The sequence below is a fragment of the Lodderomyces elongisporus genome, chromosome 1, assembly GCF_030384665.1.
Source record: "Lodderomyces elongisporus chromosome 1, complete sequence".
NCBI lineage: Eukaryota > Fungi > Ascomycota > Pichiomycetes > Serinales > Debaryomycetaceae > Lodderomyces > Lodderomyces elongisporus.
Genome location: NC_083673.1, coordinates 1,944,511 through 1,963,070, shown reverse-complemented (window position 1 = coordinate 1,963,070; position 18,560 = coordinate 1,944,511). Strand labels below are relative to the sequence as shown.

Genomic DNA, 18,560 nt, shown 5'->3' with positions numbered 1-18,560 from the left:
CAGAGAAGTGAAGAAGAAAGCAAATGAAGAAGGTGCGGGAAAGGTTGTGGAGTACAAGAAAAGATTTTCAAAAGTCATTTGTCAATGATTAGACCCTGCTTACTATTGTGCTTTCACTTTGCAACTTCAAGGCATTTTGATCATGTGCCGAATCTTTACATACTTGTAGTCCAATACACAAATGGTCTTCTAATAATCTGTGTTTTGCACAAAATTTCCCCTGACAGTGATTACAAGTACCAACCATTCTTAATGGTGCAGAGGCACAGTTTTTGAAATTGCACTTGTTCTTCTTTTTGGTTTTCTTTACAACGACACTAGCTGGTGTAGTAGTACTAGTAGTAGTACTTTTGCCATCATTAATGGTTGCCGTTGTTAATAAGTTCTCCGACGATGCTTGAGGCGAGATTGGTGGTGTGTCATGCCCATTTGACATCAAAATCACATTGATGATATCCTTATCTGGGGTCATTCCAAAGGACGAGAGCAGCTTATCCAAGGGTTGTAGCTTTGCTCCATTGTATATGAGCTTGAAGTCCTTAGCAATGGGGTTTGGTGAGCCCACTTTGACAGAGCTTCTGAGATCAGCTACTGTTGAGTTATCTGGAATAGTGATTTGGAATGAGGATTCTGTAGACAATCTGATTGTGACTTTCATTGTGCTATGTGTATGTGTATGTGTGTGTGTGTAATCGATTAGACCAACGAAAAGGAGCTCAAGGTAGTGGTAGTAGTAGTGGTAATGGTAGTGGTGGTAGTGGTAAAAAAAAGAAGTAAGTTATGTTCTATTAAATACTGGAAGTGTTTGGTGTATACTTCAAGAACAAAAGACAAGTGAAGAGTAAAGAAAAGATGATGACTGATAATGGTCGGCAATAATGGTGTGGTAATAGTGTGGGTTTGTGATTTTAAAAGCTGCTTGGAAACTGGTGGCAATGTTAGAAGATTTTAGTCAGTGATTGTAAATGTGCTATGCCAGAGATAAGCCATTACGTAATAGTTTATAGAGAAATTAATAGCATACACATAACATACAGAAAGTACAAATAAAATAAAAAAAAAAATAAAATTAAAAAGAAACGAGAGTCGAAAGACAAAAGACAAAAGCAGAAAGTTAGAAGGTGGAAGGTGGAATGGGCAAAAAGAAATTTCGATTAAAAAAAAAAATAATAAAAATAAAAAATAAAAAGGAAAAGAAGAAGAAATGACTGACGGACTTTTCATTTGGTAGCATATATATATATATATTTCTCTATACTGTGTAGCAGAAACAGAAGCAGAAACGAAGGCTGAAGCTGTGAATTCATTATTTACTTTTATTTGGTAAGTGAGTACAAAAGTGACTTTTAACATAAAAATAAAAAAAACAAACAAAATATATACATATATATATATATATATATATTTATTATTGATCTGTAATTCGAGAATCGCCAGTGTCGTTTTTTTAGAGTGTCGCAACTAAGTTAGCGACAAGGCAACACAAGAATTAAATGTTTTTTTCCTTTCTTTTTCTTTTTCGTATAATAAAGAGCCTCACATTTACATTTTGGAAGCAGGTTTGCACCAAACAACTAGAAACTAGACGTATATATATACACACCTGCAAATACACACATATTGAACTGTTTCATTTCCTCTTTTTCTTCCTTTTCTTTTTGGCAAAACACAAGTATAGTTGGAGGTTTTCCCCTTTTTTTTTTGAGATTGTTGTTCTTTATTTATTTTTTTATTTTCATTTTTTCTAATCATTGATTTCAAAGCTAGAATGTCTGTGCAGTCACCACTATTATCATATAAGAAACCAAGAAGAGAATACCAAAAAGATGGGACACCCTCGGCACCATCAACACCCACTATAGCCAATTCACCAACTCTATCTGTATCGTCTTTAGCATCCGGTGGCGAACAATCTAATCAATCATCACTACCATCACAACCTGCGACACCTGTACAGCTGCATGGGGCTCGAAAAATATCTAGTCGGCGAAAAGCACTACAGGAGTATTACCATCTACAACAAAAGAAAAATAATGCCACAAACAGCAACAGCTACGGCAACAACAATACCAATACCAATGCAGAGCCTTTGACTCTGCTGACAACAGCAGTTGGTAACAATGCAGAAAGTCACGACACTGTGTCTAAGAATGAATCTGGATCAGAAAATGATACAATTCCACACGAGCAAAAATCTTTGCATACGTCAGACAATTACAGTAGCTTGAAAACCACGGAAGATGTTGAAAGATTTATTCAAAGCTCAACACCTCTTGAGATTCTCAAACTTCGAAATACACTTCAGTCCCGAATAGACTCGTCGTCTCAACAAAGGAAGGAATTGATGTATGGACATTATAACAAGCTCATTAAGCTTAGTCAAACATTGGGCAAGTTTAGTGAGTCAACAGTGCAAATACCTATTGGTGGCGATGGCGATGGCGATGGCTTTGACAAATTAAATGGGTTGCGGATTTTCAAGACCGATGCAAATTCAGGCAAGATGGTTGAATTCGACAAGTACCTCAATGATTGTATACTGGAGTTGAAAACGTTTAATGAGACCAGTGTGAAGAAAATGACGGGGCCATTTGACAATGTGTTGGAAAAGTTGAATGAATAAGTAAGTAAGTAAGTAAAAGGGGGCTAGTACCCACCAGGTTTTGAGTTTTCATTAATATTTTTGAAGGACTCTTTTCATTTTCCTTTTCCTTTTCCTTTTCCTTTTCCTTTTTTAATTCTTATTTTTTTGGGGGAAAATACAGATAAAGAAATGTGGTGTTTTTCTTAATTTAAAAAGATCATCATTCATAATCATTCAATTCATGTATTATTATTATTCGTTTACACATTTTATACAGTGGGGGGAAGTTTTTTCACGTCTCTTTATAGTATGGTATTGATCACACTGGAGACTGCCCCTTTATTTTTTATATATATCCCCTTTATACACGCATATACGTGACAAATGGTTGTATATATATATATATATACATATATATATATATATATATATATAATTATAATCGTTTCATTGTTCGTAATGGAGTGGGTTGGCACTCTTTTTGTATGGGACCTGCCCATTATTCTTTCTTTCTTTTTTTTATTCTTTTTATTTTATATATTTTAATTAACCAACTATTTTTACAAGAATAGTTCTTGCTTCACTTTGGGAATAATATATTTGCCGTCTCTTTTCCGTCTTTGGGCTTCATCAGCAGAGTTGAACATAATTGTTTCATCATCTCTTTTGTATAATGGTGCGGTTACCACTGGATTATTGACTTCGTTTGCCGCATCGTATCTCTTCACCACTGAACCTGGTCTCAGTCTTGGTTGTGTTGCAGTAGCCAACTTTCTAGCTTTCAAATCCACATTAGCAGGTACAATGGTTGCTATTGTCAATGTAAGGAATAGCAGTATAGTAGCCCACTTCATCTTTACTTTACCAAAAGGGAAGATGGAAAAAAGGAAAAAAGGAAAAAAGGAAAAACAAGGGCACAGGAGAAGATGGGACTAAACAAGAGTAGAAAAAGTGAAGCAGAGTTTAAGGGAAATACATATATATAAATATATAACTAGTTCAGTAGTATATATTGGGAATCTGGAAAAGAGTTCTTTCATTTTGGACGTCAAAGCATTTGATGATCAACAATTACCGCCTTTAGTGGCTTTGTCTAATTAACACGATTTTTGGCAAAACAACTTCTATCTCTATAACCCCTCTACCTTTCTCCAATGACGGATTCTAGATCTGCCGCGTACTTATGGAGCAAGAGGAAAATTACACAATTGCACTTTCTGTCCCTACGCCTTTTTATTATTCTTCTTCTTTCTTTCTCCTCTCTCTCTCTCTCTCTCTCTCTCTATCTCATCATTGGTGGGATTTATCGCGTTGCAGATGAAATTTACCTAATGCGTAAAGTGCTATACCCTCTCTGCATCTTGATGTCTTTGTTGTGGAAATAAAAAAAAAGGTTACGACAATTTCCGTGCAATGCGACAAACAAAAGGGTGCGAGATTTGCATCTAAAAAATTTGTTAGCATTTTTTTTTTTTCTTCCTCTTTAGTTGGTTAGTGGAGGCACTAGTACAAGTAGTGGTACTACTACTTCCCTCTAGTAGTAGTAGTAGTAGTAGTAGTACAAAAGGGTCCCTCTCCTCTCACACACACAAAAGGGATGGGTATACAAACCAGTAGAAAAATATTGCTCGGTCCATCTTTCTAACTTCAAGAGGTTGATTGATTGGTTGGTTTTCTTTCTTTCCTTTCCTTTCCTTTCCTTTCCTTTCCTTTCCACTTCTCCGAAACTTTGCCAAGTGTTTGGTGCTAGCAATGACTAGAGAGATTGAAAATACGACACACACACAAACACAAACACAAACATAAACATAAACTTAAACATATAAACACCTCAACTTGGTAATGGGTGATTTTACAAACGGATATATTGCAGATAAACAAATGGCAAACTTAGCGTCATCAAACGTACATGGAGCGTTTCTTTCCCTCTTTCCCACACACTCTCTTTTTCTTACTCAATTTGGTGATGAGTTTACTCAATGCAGCAGCACCAAGCAAGAAGGGTATTTACCTCAATCAAACAAACTTTTGAAAAAAACATGTGAAAATAAATAATAAATAAAATAAAATTAACTATAATAAATAATTATAACTGTAAGAAAAATTAGGATGCAGTTGCACAACATACACATTCACAAGACACCATTAGAAAGTGAGGGATTTTTTTTTTCAATGACTTATATTTCAACCAAGGCCATGTAATCCTATTGCTTTCTTATGCTAATGCTGGAACTAAAGCTAAAATCAAATGCTGTATTCTGTAGCTTCAACTCCTTTTGCAAGAACACGAGAAAAATTAATAATAATAATAATAATAATAAAAGAGAGGTTTTAACTCAATCAAGTAATAGCACAAGGCTTTTATTATATCTTATTTAGCCTTCCTCAAAGGAAACAAAAGAGCTAGATAGAGAGATAGAGCAAATAATCAAGAAAAATAGTTAAAGGGCAACGGTTCATTGCATTGCACCAGGAGAAGGAGGTGGCGGTGGTATCTATGAGAACAGCAACTTGTGAGAGAACAATTAGATGTGTGGATGCAGTATATAAACATTCAAGTCGAGCTACATCTATTGTCTTTCCCCAAAATCTTTTTTTTACATCGTTGCTTTTTAAAGAAATTTCATCTATCAACAATAACACTGCACACAAAGATAACTGCACGATACGGCCTCCGCCCTCCCCCCACACACAAGACACAAGACAGAAGACACAAGAGAGAAGAGAGAAGAGAGAAACCAGTAGTCCAGTGTTTCGGTTTTTATTCATCTTACTGATTTTGTTTTGTTACAATAATTATATTATGATTAATTTTATTACCTATACTCCTCATTCAATCATTACTCCACATTTGAATACTTCTCACCCAATGATTTTCTCAATCTCATCTTTGCACCATCATTACCACCACCACCACCATCAATATCATTACTGATATTGATGATATTGTTGTTTCCCACGGTTTCCACTCCATCAGTCTCTACCTCTTTTTCCGTCTCCTCCGTCTCCTCCTCTTCGGGGTCTTTGGTCAAGTCAACATCACTAGTCTGCTCCAAATCAGCAGCCGCGAAAATCGGAATATCAGCAAGATTGTGCAAATTGAAATCCAACGAGCTCGCACTGGTTGTCCTCTGCAAATCTTCAAACCTGGCATTGGCCTCATCCTGCCTAGTCTCCGCCTCCAAGTCTGCCTCATTCGTCTCTCCCTCATTATACTGGCGGTAAAACCTATCAAAATCTTCAAATATATCAGGTCCATACTTGTTGCAAAACGCATTCACCCGTACTTGCAAATTGCGTCTTGTAGCTTTCAAATCCTCAATCTGAAATTGGTCACGGCTAATACTCAACATCGATATAAACAATGGCTTCAACGACTTGTAATAATCAATACCAATCTCACCCATCCGCAATGACGCATATGTCGTGAGCACTGCCCAAAGATAAAAGACTATAAACAAAATCCACGTCGGTGGCTGGTATTGCCCAAGTAACTGCAATCTATTAATAACAATCACACCCATAATCGACCAGAAAATATACAACATGGGCGCAAGACCCAATGCCACAAGAATTTTCCACGTACTCAAAACATCCTTGGCCTTGATCTTAACCACCGACCCTGCAAGCGCCTCCTTGGCCTTCTTCTTCGATATCCGCGAGGATATAATGAAAACTGGACTAAACATAAAGATTCCTGGTAAACTCAAGCCCATAAATAGGGAAAACTTAAACGACCGCGCAATAAAAGTCCAGATTGTATGTGCCCTATTAGTACGCGTTAATGACTCCACCTGGTGGTCACGAAGATCTAATCTTCGCAATTGCCTATTGTACTCCAATACTGCATCCTTCAATTCTTGCACATCGGGCTGATCCTTATACTGCTCATATCCTTTAATTAACCTCCTATTCATCTCAATAACCATGGGTAGTGGTATATTGTCTCGGTTACCCGAGGTGTACAACCTTCTTGCAGCTTGCAAAACCATAAGCGTTTCGTAATCATTACAAGTCATAGTAACTTCCTTCAAACCAAGGGTAACAATCTTGAGCAAAGTGTCTACAGATTCCCTATTGTTTTTTTGGTACTGATCAGCCATTTTTTCTGTAACAATAATTGGTTTTCCAAACTCAATCACCACACGAGACCGAAACTTGTGTGGATGGAAATAACTCAAGCCAACGGGGACAATGGCCACTGGCGTGACCGGAGGTGGATTAGGTACACCATCTTCTTCATCTTCCAACCTTTCCTTCATCAGCTGTGCCACAGCACCCAATGCCATTATAGCCACTCCGGGTTTTAATGGTAATAAATCAGGACGATCATGCGAGCCACCTTCGGGAAAGATTCCCAATACCTTGCCATCATTCAAATGATCAAAAACATTCTGAAATACTATATGATTGTCGATATGCGGAGCAATCTTAAACTCGGTACCCTGCTTCAATTTCTCCTGAATCCTCTTTTCAATCTCTGATCTTGGTGAACTAAATGGTTTCCTCAAAACCAACTTTTCATCATCAATAATCTCCAAAATCTGACTATTGCCCAAACTATTGGGCAATCCAATCAATCCCTTTTCTTGACACTGCGTAGTAAATTTGGTTCCTTTACCTCTAAGAATCCTTGCATCATTCTCATCTCCATAAATCACACCCGTTCCCATCTTCAAAAGGTCTTGTGCTCTCTTTACCGGAATGGCACTACACAATTTTGCGGCATCACCAATAAAGAACCGATCATACGATTTCTGTGCAATCAAAAACGCAATACGACGATTCAGGTGTTCCTTGACTTTGGTCATAACAACCAATCCATCGACAAATTGATTGTGGTGTGGCGCAATAACAAATATAACTGGACCTCTTTTAGGAATGTTGAAACTGCCACGTGTCTGAACATCTCTAAAAAATGTGTGAATTACAAGATTGAAAAACCATAGAATGGAGTCATATGCAAAAATACGGAAAATTAGGGTAATGTAGTATGAGACCGACCTCTCCAGGTACTTTGATTTTTTATTCTTAATTGTCGATTCATCATGCGAAGCTTGACGAGCAACTGATTCTGAATAGGACTCTGACGACGATGAATGAGCAGAATCGTGGTGATGTTTGTCACCCATATTGATTTGTTTAAAATTGTTAAGGCAGAAGGATTATTTCGACGTTTTGCCTTTTTATTTTTATTTTTTATTTTATTTCTATAAAGAAAAAGGGTTTTAGTCGGTGTCGGTGTCGGTGTCGGTGTTGGTGTTATGGAATTTGTGTTCGAATTTGAACTGGAATTGGAAATGGTGAAAACTGAAATAAATGATAACTTGAAATTTAAACTGAACTCAGATGTTGTTAAATACTAATCAGACTTAATACCCCACTCAATTAAAGTTCAAAAGGGTCTCTTTAAGAATGAATCAATTGATTGGTTCTTTTGATGTACGTATACTTTATAATTTTCTCACTTGAAAATGCGTGAACCCCTTGTGTGACCCAACTCCCCCCCCTTTAACAAACACAAGTGCTTGATATTCAAGGCTAGCAATTATCCAATTTTTATTTTAATTATTTATTTTTCTTCTTCAATACTCTTACACATACTACTACACATACTACTTCACATACTCATACACATACTCATAAAATCTCTCTTTTTTTTTTGTTTTTTGTTGGGAAGGAGCAAAAGTCATGCGGGGAATCCAAAAAATCACTCCAGGCGCAAGTTTAAGTGAAGTTCTGTTCCTCAACACATATTTCGGAGCAACGTTATGTATCGTCAATAAAGTCACGTGACTACAATGAGAAATAAATTGGGATTTTGTTTTTCCTTATCATTGAAAAAAAGAATGTAAAAAAGGAAGTAGTACTCGGTTTCGTTGTTTGATCAAGTATTTCTAACCAATTATCTATTGAACACCATATTCATCATATGTATATGTATTTGTATAATACAGTTTTTTCTTTAAGCTTTCTTTTTTTTTTTCTTTACTTTTTTCTTTATTTTTTTCTTTATTTTTCTCTTTATTTTTTTTTATCAATATGATACGATTTTGATTTTGACATATTCAGTCCTGATCTTGTGTTTTGCACTTGTTCATGCTACTCGATTTGAGTAATAACCGATTTCGTCTTAGTAATCAAACTATATCAACCTTTAAGAATTGCCTTCAACCACTAGTGTAAGTTTGTTCAGTCCTCTCAAGAGTTGATCTTTACATAGGTTCATAAATGTTACTATCTCATTTTTGATGACAAAAACATGCACTTACGGAAAACATTCCTTTTGTGGATACTTTATCTCCGAATGTTAACTTCTGTCCAACTTTTTTATGTCCAATCTGCTTTGTATTACAAAGAAATCAAGAAAGAATTTTGAGAAATAACAAAAATAAAAATAAAAATATAATTTTACATGCAAATTTTTTCTGTTTTTTACAAATGTAAATCACGTGAGTACACCTCTCCAATTCATTTTTTTTTTCTTTTTCCGAGCAAGTATAACGCAAAGAAATTCCCAATAAAGTAAGCATTAACTCCGTCAAGATCTATTTGTCAAGCTGTGTTTGCTTAGTAAGCCCGCAACTCCAAGGCTGGATAATTACATCAAACATCTATGTTCGAAGCAACATTCAGATACATTTTTGCAGCCAAAGAGGAATTACAATAGCTTACATTCTAATAATTGAAAAAAAAAAAGAAAAAGAAAAAGAAAAAGAAAAAGAAAAAGAAAAAGAAAAAGAAAAGAAAAAATTAGAAAGGAAATATGGCCTACCAGATGTATATATAAATGGATAAAATATTCTCTTGAATAAGCCCTTCTATTCACTTGTTTTGTTTCCATACACGAATCATTCACTTTGCTAAGTTCATAGACCTATTTATCTATCAACTTATCATTCATCAATTTCTTCGAATAGAAATAGAAAACAAACAAACACACATACACATACACATTCATACACACATACACATATATATAAACAGAATATTTCCTCCAGTCGATACAAAAAAAAAAATGACAAACTCAGCTGTTCAAGAATCAAACTTGTTTAAACCAATCAAAGTTGGCAATATCACTTTGCCACATAGACTTGCCCATTTGCCAAACACGAGAAATCGTGCTGAGATTGAAACTCTTATTCCAACTGACTTGCAGAAACAATATTACACTGATAGAGCCAAGAGTGGTGCACTTTTGGTCACTGAGGGTACAATTGCTACCCCAAAATTGGGATGGTACCCCGGAGTTCCAGGTATCTGGACTAAAGAGCAAGCATTGGGCTGGAAACAAATTGTTGATTCAGTGCATGAAGCTGGCGGTCGAATCGCTGTACAATTGTGGGCTTTGGGCCGTGTCACACCTCCTGCTTTGTTAAAGGCAAAAGGAATGGAGTATGTTGCGCCAAGTGCTGTTTATGAAAACGAGGAAGCCGAAAAAGCAGCAAAAGAAGCAGGAAACCCATTGCGCGAATTAACAGCTGAAGAGATTCACCAATTGGTTACAGAGGATTATCCCAATGCCATTAATTTGGCTCTCAATGTTGCTGGATTTGACTTTGTTGAATTTCACGTTGCTAATGGATACGCAATTAGTCAGTTTATCAACCCACTTGTTAACAATAGAACTGACGAATACGGCGGGCCAATTGAAAACAGAGCCAGATTCTTGTTTGAGCTCCTTGACAATGCATTTAAGGTTGCTGATCCAAAAAAGATAGCACTCAGAATTTCACCAGAGAACCAATACCAAGAGCCAACTAACCCATCTGCCATCGAAGACTATGCTTATATTGCTAAGGAGTTACAAATCCGAGCAGATCAGGGCAACGAAGTCGCATTCATTGATGTAGTTGATGGCACTTTTGACTTGGGTAGCGGGTCCAAAAATGTCGACATCTCGAAAATTTTGGAGAATTGGAAAGGTATTGTTTTACGTGGTGGAAGATATACTTACGACAAGGACAATAAATGGAAGGGCGTTCTTGCCGATGTCAATACAGACGACAGAACCTTGATTGGATTTGGTAGATACTTCATTGCCAACCCCGATCTACCAACGAGAATAAGGGACGACTTGGAATTGAACAAATATGACAGATCAACATTTTATACCAACTACAACTATGGATACAATACTTACCCATTTTATGGCCAAAAAGTTGATGCTGATCCAGAAGAACAACGCAAGGGAAAACCATTAGCTTGAAAGAAAGATTTATGTGCAATGCAAAAGCAACGTGAAACAACAAGATGCAAATTGTTTTTCCTTTTTCTTTTCCCTCTCTTTTTTCCTTTTCCTTTTTTATTTTTTTTTGTAAAATTTTGAGATGATTTGATTTAGGATATAATTTTTACTTGCAGTATCGTAATGTATACTTATATATATATAGAACGGCCAAAAAAAAGTATGTCTACTACTAGAAATTTCAGTTCTTCTCTTACTTTGTTTATCCCACCCTCCAATTAGTTTTGTTTGTCAATTTGATAAACGAACAGATGTTATTGGTAGTTGATAACACCTTATAAAACTACTCGAAACTACATATTTCTTTATATTTGTGTGCTACATGGTTTTATAAAAAATTTTTTAAATATTCTATACACGTGACTTCAAATGGCTGCAATCGAAAAATTTACGGAGAGAGGTTGGTATGAGAGAAAGTATCCTTCAAGAATTTTACATCTCTAAAGGTGTCGATCCATTGCACTACATTACAGAGCCAGTATAATAGAAGAATATGACAAATGGTGATGTCTTAGGGGTTTTGTTAGTTACATCACGATCATTTTCGTTAATTGTAGTTGTTTAGAATTTAATTGAGGAAAATTCCCAAATTTTCTTTCCTTCTTTAGCGTCCCCCCCCTCGACCATCCCTGTCGAAATTAACACTCATATGAGTAGACCTCTTTGAGTTTTCATGACTACTTTCTGTCAATTTTAAAGTTTAACATTTAACTATTGTTTCAGCTTTTATGAAGATTTAATTTCTTTTTTTTTATAAAGAGTTTGAAGATCCTCTTGCTCTCTCTGTCTTTCTCTGTCCTTGTCTTCTTTTTTGTTTGGTAAATGTGGATTTCCGAGGATAAAACCAACCATGGCCCATTTAGGTTACTTGCTCACTCGACCAGTCATGTTCTCAGTAATCAAAATCATTTTTTTTTGGTATTTCAAATAAATCTTGTGCAATGTCTGTTTCTTTAAGTTTTCTTACGTTTTTTTGTTTGTTTGTTTGTTTGTGTGTGGGTGTATGTATATATTTCCCACGTACATCTCTGACAAAAAACTGACTAATGGTGTATTGAAAGATTCTGACAAATGTCAAGTACGTTCCCAATGGGGAAGGTGTAATTTCCGTTAGCTCCGTCAACGTCTTTGCGTATTCTCCCGTCAAAAAAAAAAAAATAATTATAATAGAAAAAGAGAGCAAAAAAGAAAATGCGAGAAGACCATAATAGTAATAAATTAGTAAGCCTAAGAATCGCTTTGCAGCAACTCTGTACTACTTTGAAATGTCCAGGAAAACAAGGTACAGCCACAGTTGTAAACAGAGGTACACAATTACGTTGAGAACCAGTTTAAATATACATCAAACTATAGCTCACCAAAACTATATAAGGACTTTACAATTTCATATAAAGTGAATTTTAATCCTCTTATTCAATTTTTTTTTTCCATTACCACAATCACACTGATTCTGAGTACATACTCGAACTTTCATTAGTATTCGTTCACGGAATATATAAACCTTTTTTTTTCCTTTTTTTATATTGCCCATTGCCCATTGCCTTTTTGCCTTTCTACTTTACTTGTTTCCACACTATTGGTTGTTTTTCCCTTTTTTTTCTTTTATTTTTCTTCTTTTCAACAGAATGACGAAATCCACGATTCAAGCATCCAACTTATTCAAGCCAATCAAGGTTGGTAATATCACTTTGCCACACAGAATTGCCCATTTACCTACCACAAGGAATCGTGCAAATCCTGAAACACATGTTCCAACCGATTTGCAAAAGCAATACTATACCGATAGGGCCAAGAGTGGTGCCTTATTAGTTACAGAGGCTACAATTGCTACCCCAAAATTGGGATGGTACCCTAACGTACCTGGTATCTGGACTAAAGAGCAAGCATTGGGCTGGAAACAAATTGTTGACTCAGTGCATGAAGCTGGCGGTCGAATCGCTGTACAGTTGTGGGGGTTGGGCCGTGTTGCTATTCCGGGGCTTTTGAAACAAAAAGGTTTCGATTTTGTGGCACCTAGCGCAATCTACGAACACGAAGAGTCTGAAAAAGCAGCAAAAGATGCAGGAAACCCATTGCGCGAATTGACAGCTGAAGAGATTCACCAATTGGTTACAGAGGATTATCCCAATGCCGTTAAATTGGCTCTCGATGTTGCTGGATTTGACTTTGTTGAATTTCATTTTGCCAATGGATACATTGCAAGTCAATTCATCAACCCAGTGATAAACAAGAGAACTGATAAATACGGAGGCCCAATAGAAAATAGAGCTAGATTTCTCTTGGAGGCACTCGATAATGCATTCAAAGTTGCTGATCCAAAAAAGATTGCAATTAGAGTGTCACCAGGAAATCAATTTCAAGAACCTGTTAATCCTAGCTTCAAAGAGGATTTCGAGTACATTACTAAACAATTGCAAGCCAGAGCAGATCAAGGCAACGAGTTGGGTTTCATTGATGTAGTCGATGGAACTTTTGATGTTGGAAGCGGTGCTCAAAATGTTGACATATCATCAATCTTGAACAACTGGAAAGGAATAGTGTTGCGTGGTGGAAGGTACAATAACAACAAGGACGAGGAATGGAAACTTCCAGTAGAGGATGCAAATGCAGATGATAGAACTTTAGTTGGGTTTGGCAGAAACTTTATCGCCAATCCTGATCTTCCACAAAGAATCCAAGAGGATCAAGACTTGAATCCATACGATAGATCAACCTTTTACACCATCTACAACTATGGATACAACACTTACCCATTTTATGGCCAAAAAACAGATGCTGACCCCGATGCAAAGGTTGAAGGTGTTGCTTTAGCTTAAAAAAAACTCAAAAAAATTTTTCATAAAAAAAAAATAAAAATGCAAAAAAATAAAAGTATTTAGAACCTCATAGACTTTGATAGAATAGTAACAAGACTAACTCGTGATAATATTAATATACACCAGAGCTAAAAGTTGAAGTTGAAATATTCTTTCCGGCACAAAATTAGACTTGAAGCTTAGCACTCTTTCCACACATTACTATTGACTTGAAAGATATTTGAGAAGTTGTACTAACCACCTACATTCTTCGCCTTACTTCGACCCTCCCCCGCCGCCTCCCTTTCTTCTTATGTTTTCTATCATTTTTCCTTCTTTTTCTCTTACTCTCATATATGTGTTTGCCATTGAGCCACATTTTTTTGTTGGTCTCCATGACCAATGTTGATTGAGCCACTTAAAGAAATCTTGGTGAAGACATGCTCACTACAATACTGTGATCAGCTTGCAAAATTTTTATTGTCAGGTACACCATTGCTTACTAATCTTGCAAGTTCAATTCCAATATATTATTAGTAATTGGTGAGTCAAAAGGATGAAGAGTCAACTTATCAGTGGTCAGAGCCTTGTGAGAATATACATTTTTTTTTTATTTTTTTACTTTTTTAGTTGATTAACCTACAAATGGGGTTATAAGCGACGAGTTTTCGGTGATCGGTCCATTTTGGGGAAACCCTAAGTCCACCAAATATAAAACTTTTGAGCTTATGGTTTATAGCCTAGAATGTGGATTAATTTGGGTAAGAAGAAGAAAAAGAAGAAGAAGAAGAAGAAGAAGAAGAAGAAGAAGAAGAAGAAGAAGAAGAAGAAGACGACGACAACGACGACGAAGATATAGACCTTACAATTAATGAAAATTGGAAAAAGTGTGGATCTCCCTAATCACTGACTACAAAAAAGTTTATATATTAGGTGATAAAAAGTAAAACTAAATTGTATAAGAAGGAGTCCGAATGGAGGTGATTTAACTTTGATTTCATTTCTTGTCTCGAATCTTTCCCTTTCCCTTTCCCACCTCTAAAGAAAACTAAAACATATTAGAATTAAGAGAAGAAAAAAAGCATCAACATTAATGACCAAATCAACAATTGAAGAATCCAATTTGTTCAAGCCAATCAATGTCGGTAATGTCACTTTGAAACATAGAATAGCGCATTTGCCAACAACAAGAGTACGTTCTGACTCAGAAACTCACATTCCAACTGACTTGCAGTTACAATACTACAAAGACCGAGCAAAAAGTGGAGGGTTGATTGTTGCTGAAGGAACAATTGTTACTCCAAAGTTGGGAATATTCCCAAACGTTCCTGGGATTTGGACTCGGGAGCAGGCATTGGGTTGGAAACAAATTGTTGATGCTGTTCATGAGCAAGGTGGATCGATTGCCTTGCAATTATGGGGTGCAGGCAGCAAAGCTAGTCCAGCGTTATTAAAAAAGAATGGCCTCGATTATGTTGCCGCAAGTGCCATTTATCCTGATAAAGATACAGAAAAAGCAGCGATTGAAGCAGAAAACCCACTTAGACCATTGACTATTAACGAAATTGAAAACTTGACCAAGGTTGAATATCCCAACGCAATCAAATTAGCACTCGATGTTGCTGGATTTGACTTTGTTGAGTTACACTTTGCCAATGGGTTCATTGCTAGCCAATTTCTCAATCCAAACACGAATGAAAGGGACGATCAATATGGAGGGACAGTTGAAAACAGATCAAGGTTTTTATTGGAAATTATCGATAATGCATTTAAGGTTGCTGATCCAAAAAAGATTGCAGTAAGATTTTCCCCAGGAAACAATTTTCGTGAACCAATTAACCCAGCTGCAAAAGAAGACTTTACGTACATTGCAGAGCAATTGCAAGCTAGGGCTGATACAGGCAACGAATTGGGGTTCATTGATCTTGTTGACGGCTCGTTTGATTTATCAGATAACAAATCTGATCTCGTTGACATTTCGTATTTTTTGAGTAAATGGAAGGGCACTGTTTTGCGCGGCGGAAGCTACAATCTTGAAAAAGAGCAACAATGGAAAAGGCCAGTTGATGTTGCTAATGCCGACGATAGGACTTTAGTAGGATTTGGAAGACAATATATTGCCAACCCCGATTTGCCTGATAGAATTAAAAACAATTGGCTGTTGAACGCATATGATAGAAAAACTTTTTATACTTTATACAACTATGGATACAACACATATCCATTCCATGGGCAAGTTTTCGATGCTGACCCAGAAGCCAAAGTTGAAGGTATTCCACTCAGCTAGTTATGATGTTTGCGCTTTTTTTTTTCGCTTTTTGATTGCTTAATATTCTTGTTAAAAGATATTTGTGCTGTTGATGAAGTTTCGTTATGATTTTCAGTACAATCGAACATTCTTGTTCCTTAGTAACGACAGATTTTCATTTTATTTATCATTTTATTTTTCATTTTGTTTTTCTTTTTATTTTTCATTTTTCTATTTTCTTTCTTTTTTGATAAACTCTTACTAGGACATACGACATATATCATTAACTTATCATCACTTGTATTGCCTTCTTCTCCAACAATAATGAAATGTTTGTTTTCATTGTTTTTCCCCCTTTCCTTTTGTAAATCAAAAAAAAAAAAAAAATAAAGAACAAGATGATAAGGAAAGTGTAAGTGCTAAAGAGTAACAGGTCACGTGCATATAAAGATTTATTTTTCCAGATTCACCCAATTTGACATTACAACTCAGTCAATATGATAATCGCTGATAAGAACAACTGATTCGCTGCTTTACCAAAGAAACACTCAAACACTCAAACACATACACACACACATACACACACACATACACACAAATACACACACACATACACACACACATACACACATACGAAAAAAAAAAAAGAAATATAGACTGAAAGCCTTCCTATATCACTCAATCACTCTTTATTTCTTCATTTTTTTTCTTTCTTTCTACCTACTTGTAATCTCGATAGAAGTTCTTGTATGTGCAATAATTTCGTGTAAAGTACTTTGATGCGTGGTCTTATCACCAAAAAGTTCGCATAGTCACACATTATGTACAACCCCAACCAAATATGTACAATGCCTTCCCAAATGAGCTGTAACTTCTTTAAGTATTTCCCTTCATCTCGTTTTTCCACTCTTCCCTACTCCACTTCTACCCTCTATCTTTACTTTACCTTTTTTTTTATTTTCTTCGTCCCAAAAAAAAAAAAAGTAAAGACTTGTATAAAAATCGAATCAAAATGATTTATTCAAGTTGATTACCAGTTGTCACCAGAATCTCTCATAATGTATGTACCTACCTCTCCGTCAGTAGGTTTGCAACCACTACCATCACCTCAAGCGTCAGAGTCGAGTGCAAAATTTCATAAAAAGACATTATTTTACATCTTAATCCCTACATTGATAATCCCCGTGATTGCAATTGGTGTTTTTTTCTATGAATGCGCTAGCAAGCTAAAGAGGAGACACGAGATGAGGAAAAGTGCAAGGAGGATTGGGTTACTTGAAAGTGAAATTGAACAGGAAATTGAAATTGACTCGGGAAATATTTATCAAAGATATGGTCCGATTAGGGTTGTATCTGTATGGCCCTTATTTGAAGGACAACCCTCTATTTTCCCTCCTGCTCCTGCTTATTTCAAAAACCAAGAGGATGCCGAAACATTAGTCTCGGTTAATTCCAGTTTGAGTTTAAGCGGTAGTCCAGCGTCTGACTTAGAATCAGCAATGACTAAAGTTGAAACAACATATGTTTCCAGAGTCAGGTGATTGGAAAAAATATGAAGGCAACGAGGAGAAGAAAGAAAACCTTCTGCTGAACTGAGCATATTTAAAACTTGACACCTTCAATTATGACATTTTTATGTGATAACTAATTAGTATCAAAGAAGGAAAAAAAAATAAAAATAAAAAAATTAATAAATGAATGACTTTGGATTTGGATTTTTTTTTTTGAATTTTTTTGGTTTTTTGGTTTTTTTGGTTTTCATTTCTTAATTCAATCTCGTAGTCTTTTTAATCCTCTCCGGCCGGGACCTCGTCTTTCAAAATCTTGTTCAACTTGAGTCTCATCTCCGTCCTGTCGTCGCCTCTCAATCTATCCTTCAAAAAATACACATCGCAATCCAACTGCACCATTTGTAATGCGCCCCTCAATACACCACACAAAACTTGTGAGTACCATAACTCTTTTGCAATCTTGGGGTCTGCAGTTACTGGTAAATCAACAAACTCAGTTAAAGGATTAGGATCAGGTATTACCAACGTACATGATCTCAGATCCAGTGACCAATTCTCTACCGCGGGTTGGATATTGAGGAATAGTTTGAATCCCAATTTTGAGATTATGTCAGCAGTCTCCTTAAATGTTGAGCATCGTCTCACTCCGGTTTTGGCAAGAAATTCCTCAATTAATCGAAGGCCAATGTTGTAACCCATCTTATCAAGCTGATTGTTAACCTCGTGATAATTGTTATTGAAATCTCGACATAGTTGTGCAACAAGGGAACCATAAGTGAGTGTGAATAGTTCTGAATTCTAGAAAGAGAGGAAATAATGGTTAGTTATCATACATGAAGCTTGCAACGGTGATTGCTCATTGCGTAACATACAATTTTCTCGACGTTGTTACCTTTGAAGATATCGTCACTTGCTACTTTTTTTGACATTGCTTTTCGTTTGCTTCTGTAGATGGGGTTTCTGTGGGTGGTTTAGTTGATTCTTTTGCGTTTGGAACTAATATTGGAAACAAGAACGAATGCGACGAGAAATTTACTGCGCACTTTGATCCGTCACATATTTTCCTTTTCGCTTTTTCCACTTTCTCACTTCTTCTCGTTTTAGTTTTTGTTTTGCTTTAATATCTTCTCTGATTAACGTATAGAGTAAAATTCGTAAACAATTACATTACAAC

The 18,560-nt window shown here is 36.0% G+C and overlaps 9 protein-coding genes across 9 annotated transcripts; 5 read left to right on the top strand and 4 right to left on the bottom strand. All coding sequences in view use genetic code 12, as the record gives it.

Moving 5' to 3' along the window:
• Positions 1-88: 88 nt before the first annotated feature.
• Positions 89-658, bottom strand: PVL30_000703 (uncharacterized protein; the record flags this gene model as incomplete). Its single annotated transcript, XM_001528158.1, has 1 exon — positions 89-658. One exon carries the CDS (start codon positions 656-658, stop codon positions 89-91), a length of 570 nt encoding a protein of 189 aa, XP_001528208.2.
• Positions 659-1,768: 1,110 nt separating this feature from the next.
• Positions 1,769-2,623, top strand: PVL30_000702 (uncharacterized protein; the record flags this gene model as incomplete). Its single annotated transcript, XM_001528157.2, has 1 exon — positions 1,769-2,623. The coding sequence occupies one exon, from the start codon at positions 1,769-1,771 to the stop codon at positions 2,621-2,623; it is 855 nt and encodes a 284-aa protein (XP_001528207.2).
• A 521-nt stretch (positions 2,624-3,144) lies between these two features.
• PVL30_000701 (uncharacterized protein) lies at positions 3,145-3,438 on the bottom strand (the record flags this gene model as incomplete). Its single annotated transcript, XM_061119179.1, has 1 exon — positions 3,145-3,438. One exon carries the CDS (start codon positions 3,436-3,438, stop codon positions 3,145-3,147), a length of 294 nt encoding a protein of 97 aa, XP_060975162.1.
• Positions 3,439-5,424: 1,986 nt separating this feature from the next.
• PVL30_000700 (uncharacterized protein) lies at positions 5,425-7,716 on the bottom strand (the record flags this gene model as incomplete). Its single annotated transcript, XM_001528156.2, has 1 exon — positions 5,425-7,716. One exon carries the CDS (start codon positions 7,714-7,716, stop codon positions 5,425-5,427), a length of 2,292 nt encoding a protein of 763 aa, XP_001528206.2.
• A 1,886-nt stretch (positions 7,717-9,602) lies between these two features.
• PVL30_000699 (uncharacterized protein) lies at positions 9,603-10,793 on the top strand (the record flags this gene model as incomplete). Its single annotated transcript, XM_001528155.1, has 1 exon — positions 9,603-10,793. The coding sequence occupies one exon, from the start codon at positions 9,603-9,605 to the stop codon at positions 10,791-10,793; it is 1,191 nt and encodes a 396-aa protein (XP_001528205.1).
• A 1,664-nt stretch (positions 10,794-12,457) lies between these two features.
• On the top strand, positions 12,458-13,648 carry PVL30_000698 (uncharacterized protein; the record flags this gene model as incomplete). Its single annotated transcript, XM_001528154.2, has 1 exon — positions 12,458-13,648. One exon carries the CDS (start codon positions 12,458-12,460, stop codon positions 13,646-13,648), a length of 1,191 nt encoding a protein of 396 aa, XP_001528204.1.
• Positions 13,649-14,720: 1,072 nt separating this feature from the next.
• On the top strand, positions 14,721-15,914 carry PVL30_000697 (uncharacterized protein; the record flags this gene model as incomplete). Its single annotated transcript, XM_001528153.2, has 1 exon — positions 14,721-15,914. One exon carries the CDS (start codon positions 14,721-14,723, stop codon positions 15,912-15,914), a length of 1,194 nt encoding a protein of 397 aa, XP_001528203.2.
• Positions 15,915-16,933: 1,019 nt separating this feature from the next.
• PVL30_000696 (uncharacterized protein) lies at positions 16,934-17,416 on the top strand (the record flags this gene model as incomplete). The annotated part of the gene is made up of 1 exon (XM_001528152.1): positions 16,934-17,416. One exon carries the CDS (start codon positions 16,934-16,936, stop codon positions 17,414-17,416), a length of 483 nt encoding a protein of 160 aa, XP_001528202.1.
• A 246-nt stretch (positions 17,417-17,662) lies between these two features.
• PVL30_000695 (uncharacterized protein) lies at positions 17,663-18,315 on the bottom strand (the record flags this gene model as incomplete). Its single annotated transcript, XM_001528151.1, has 2 exons — positions 17,663-18,184; positions 18,259-18,315. The coding sequence occupies 2 exons, from the start codon at positions 18,313-18,315 to the stop codon at positions 17,663-17,665; spliced, it is 579 nt and encodes a 192-aa protein (XP_001528201.2).
• Between the last annotated feature and the right edge of the window lie 245 nt (positions 18,316-18,560).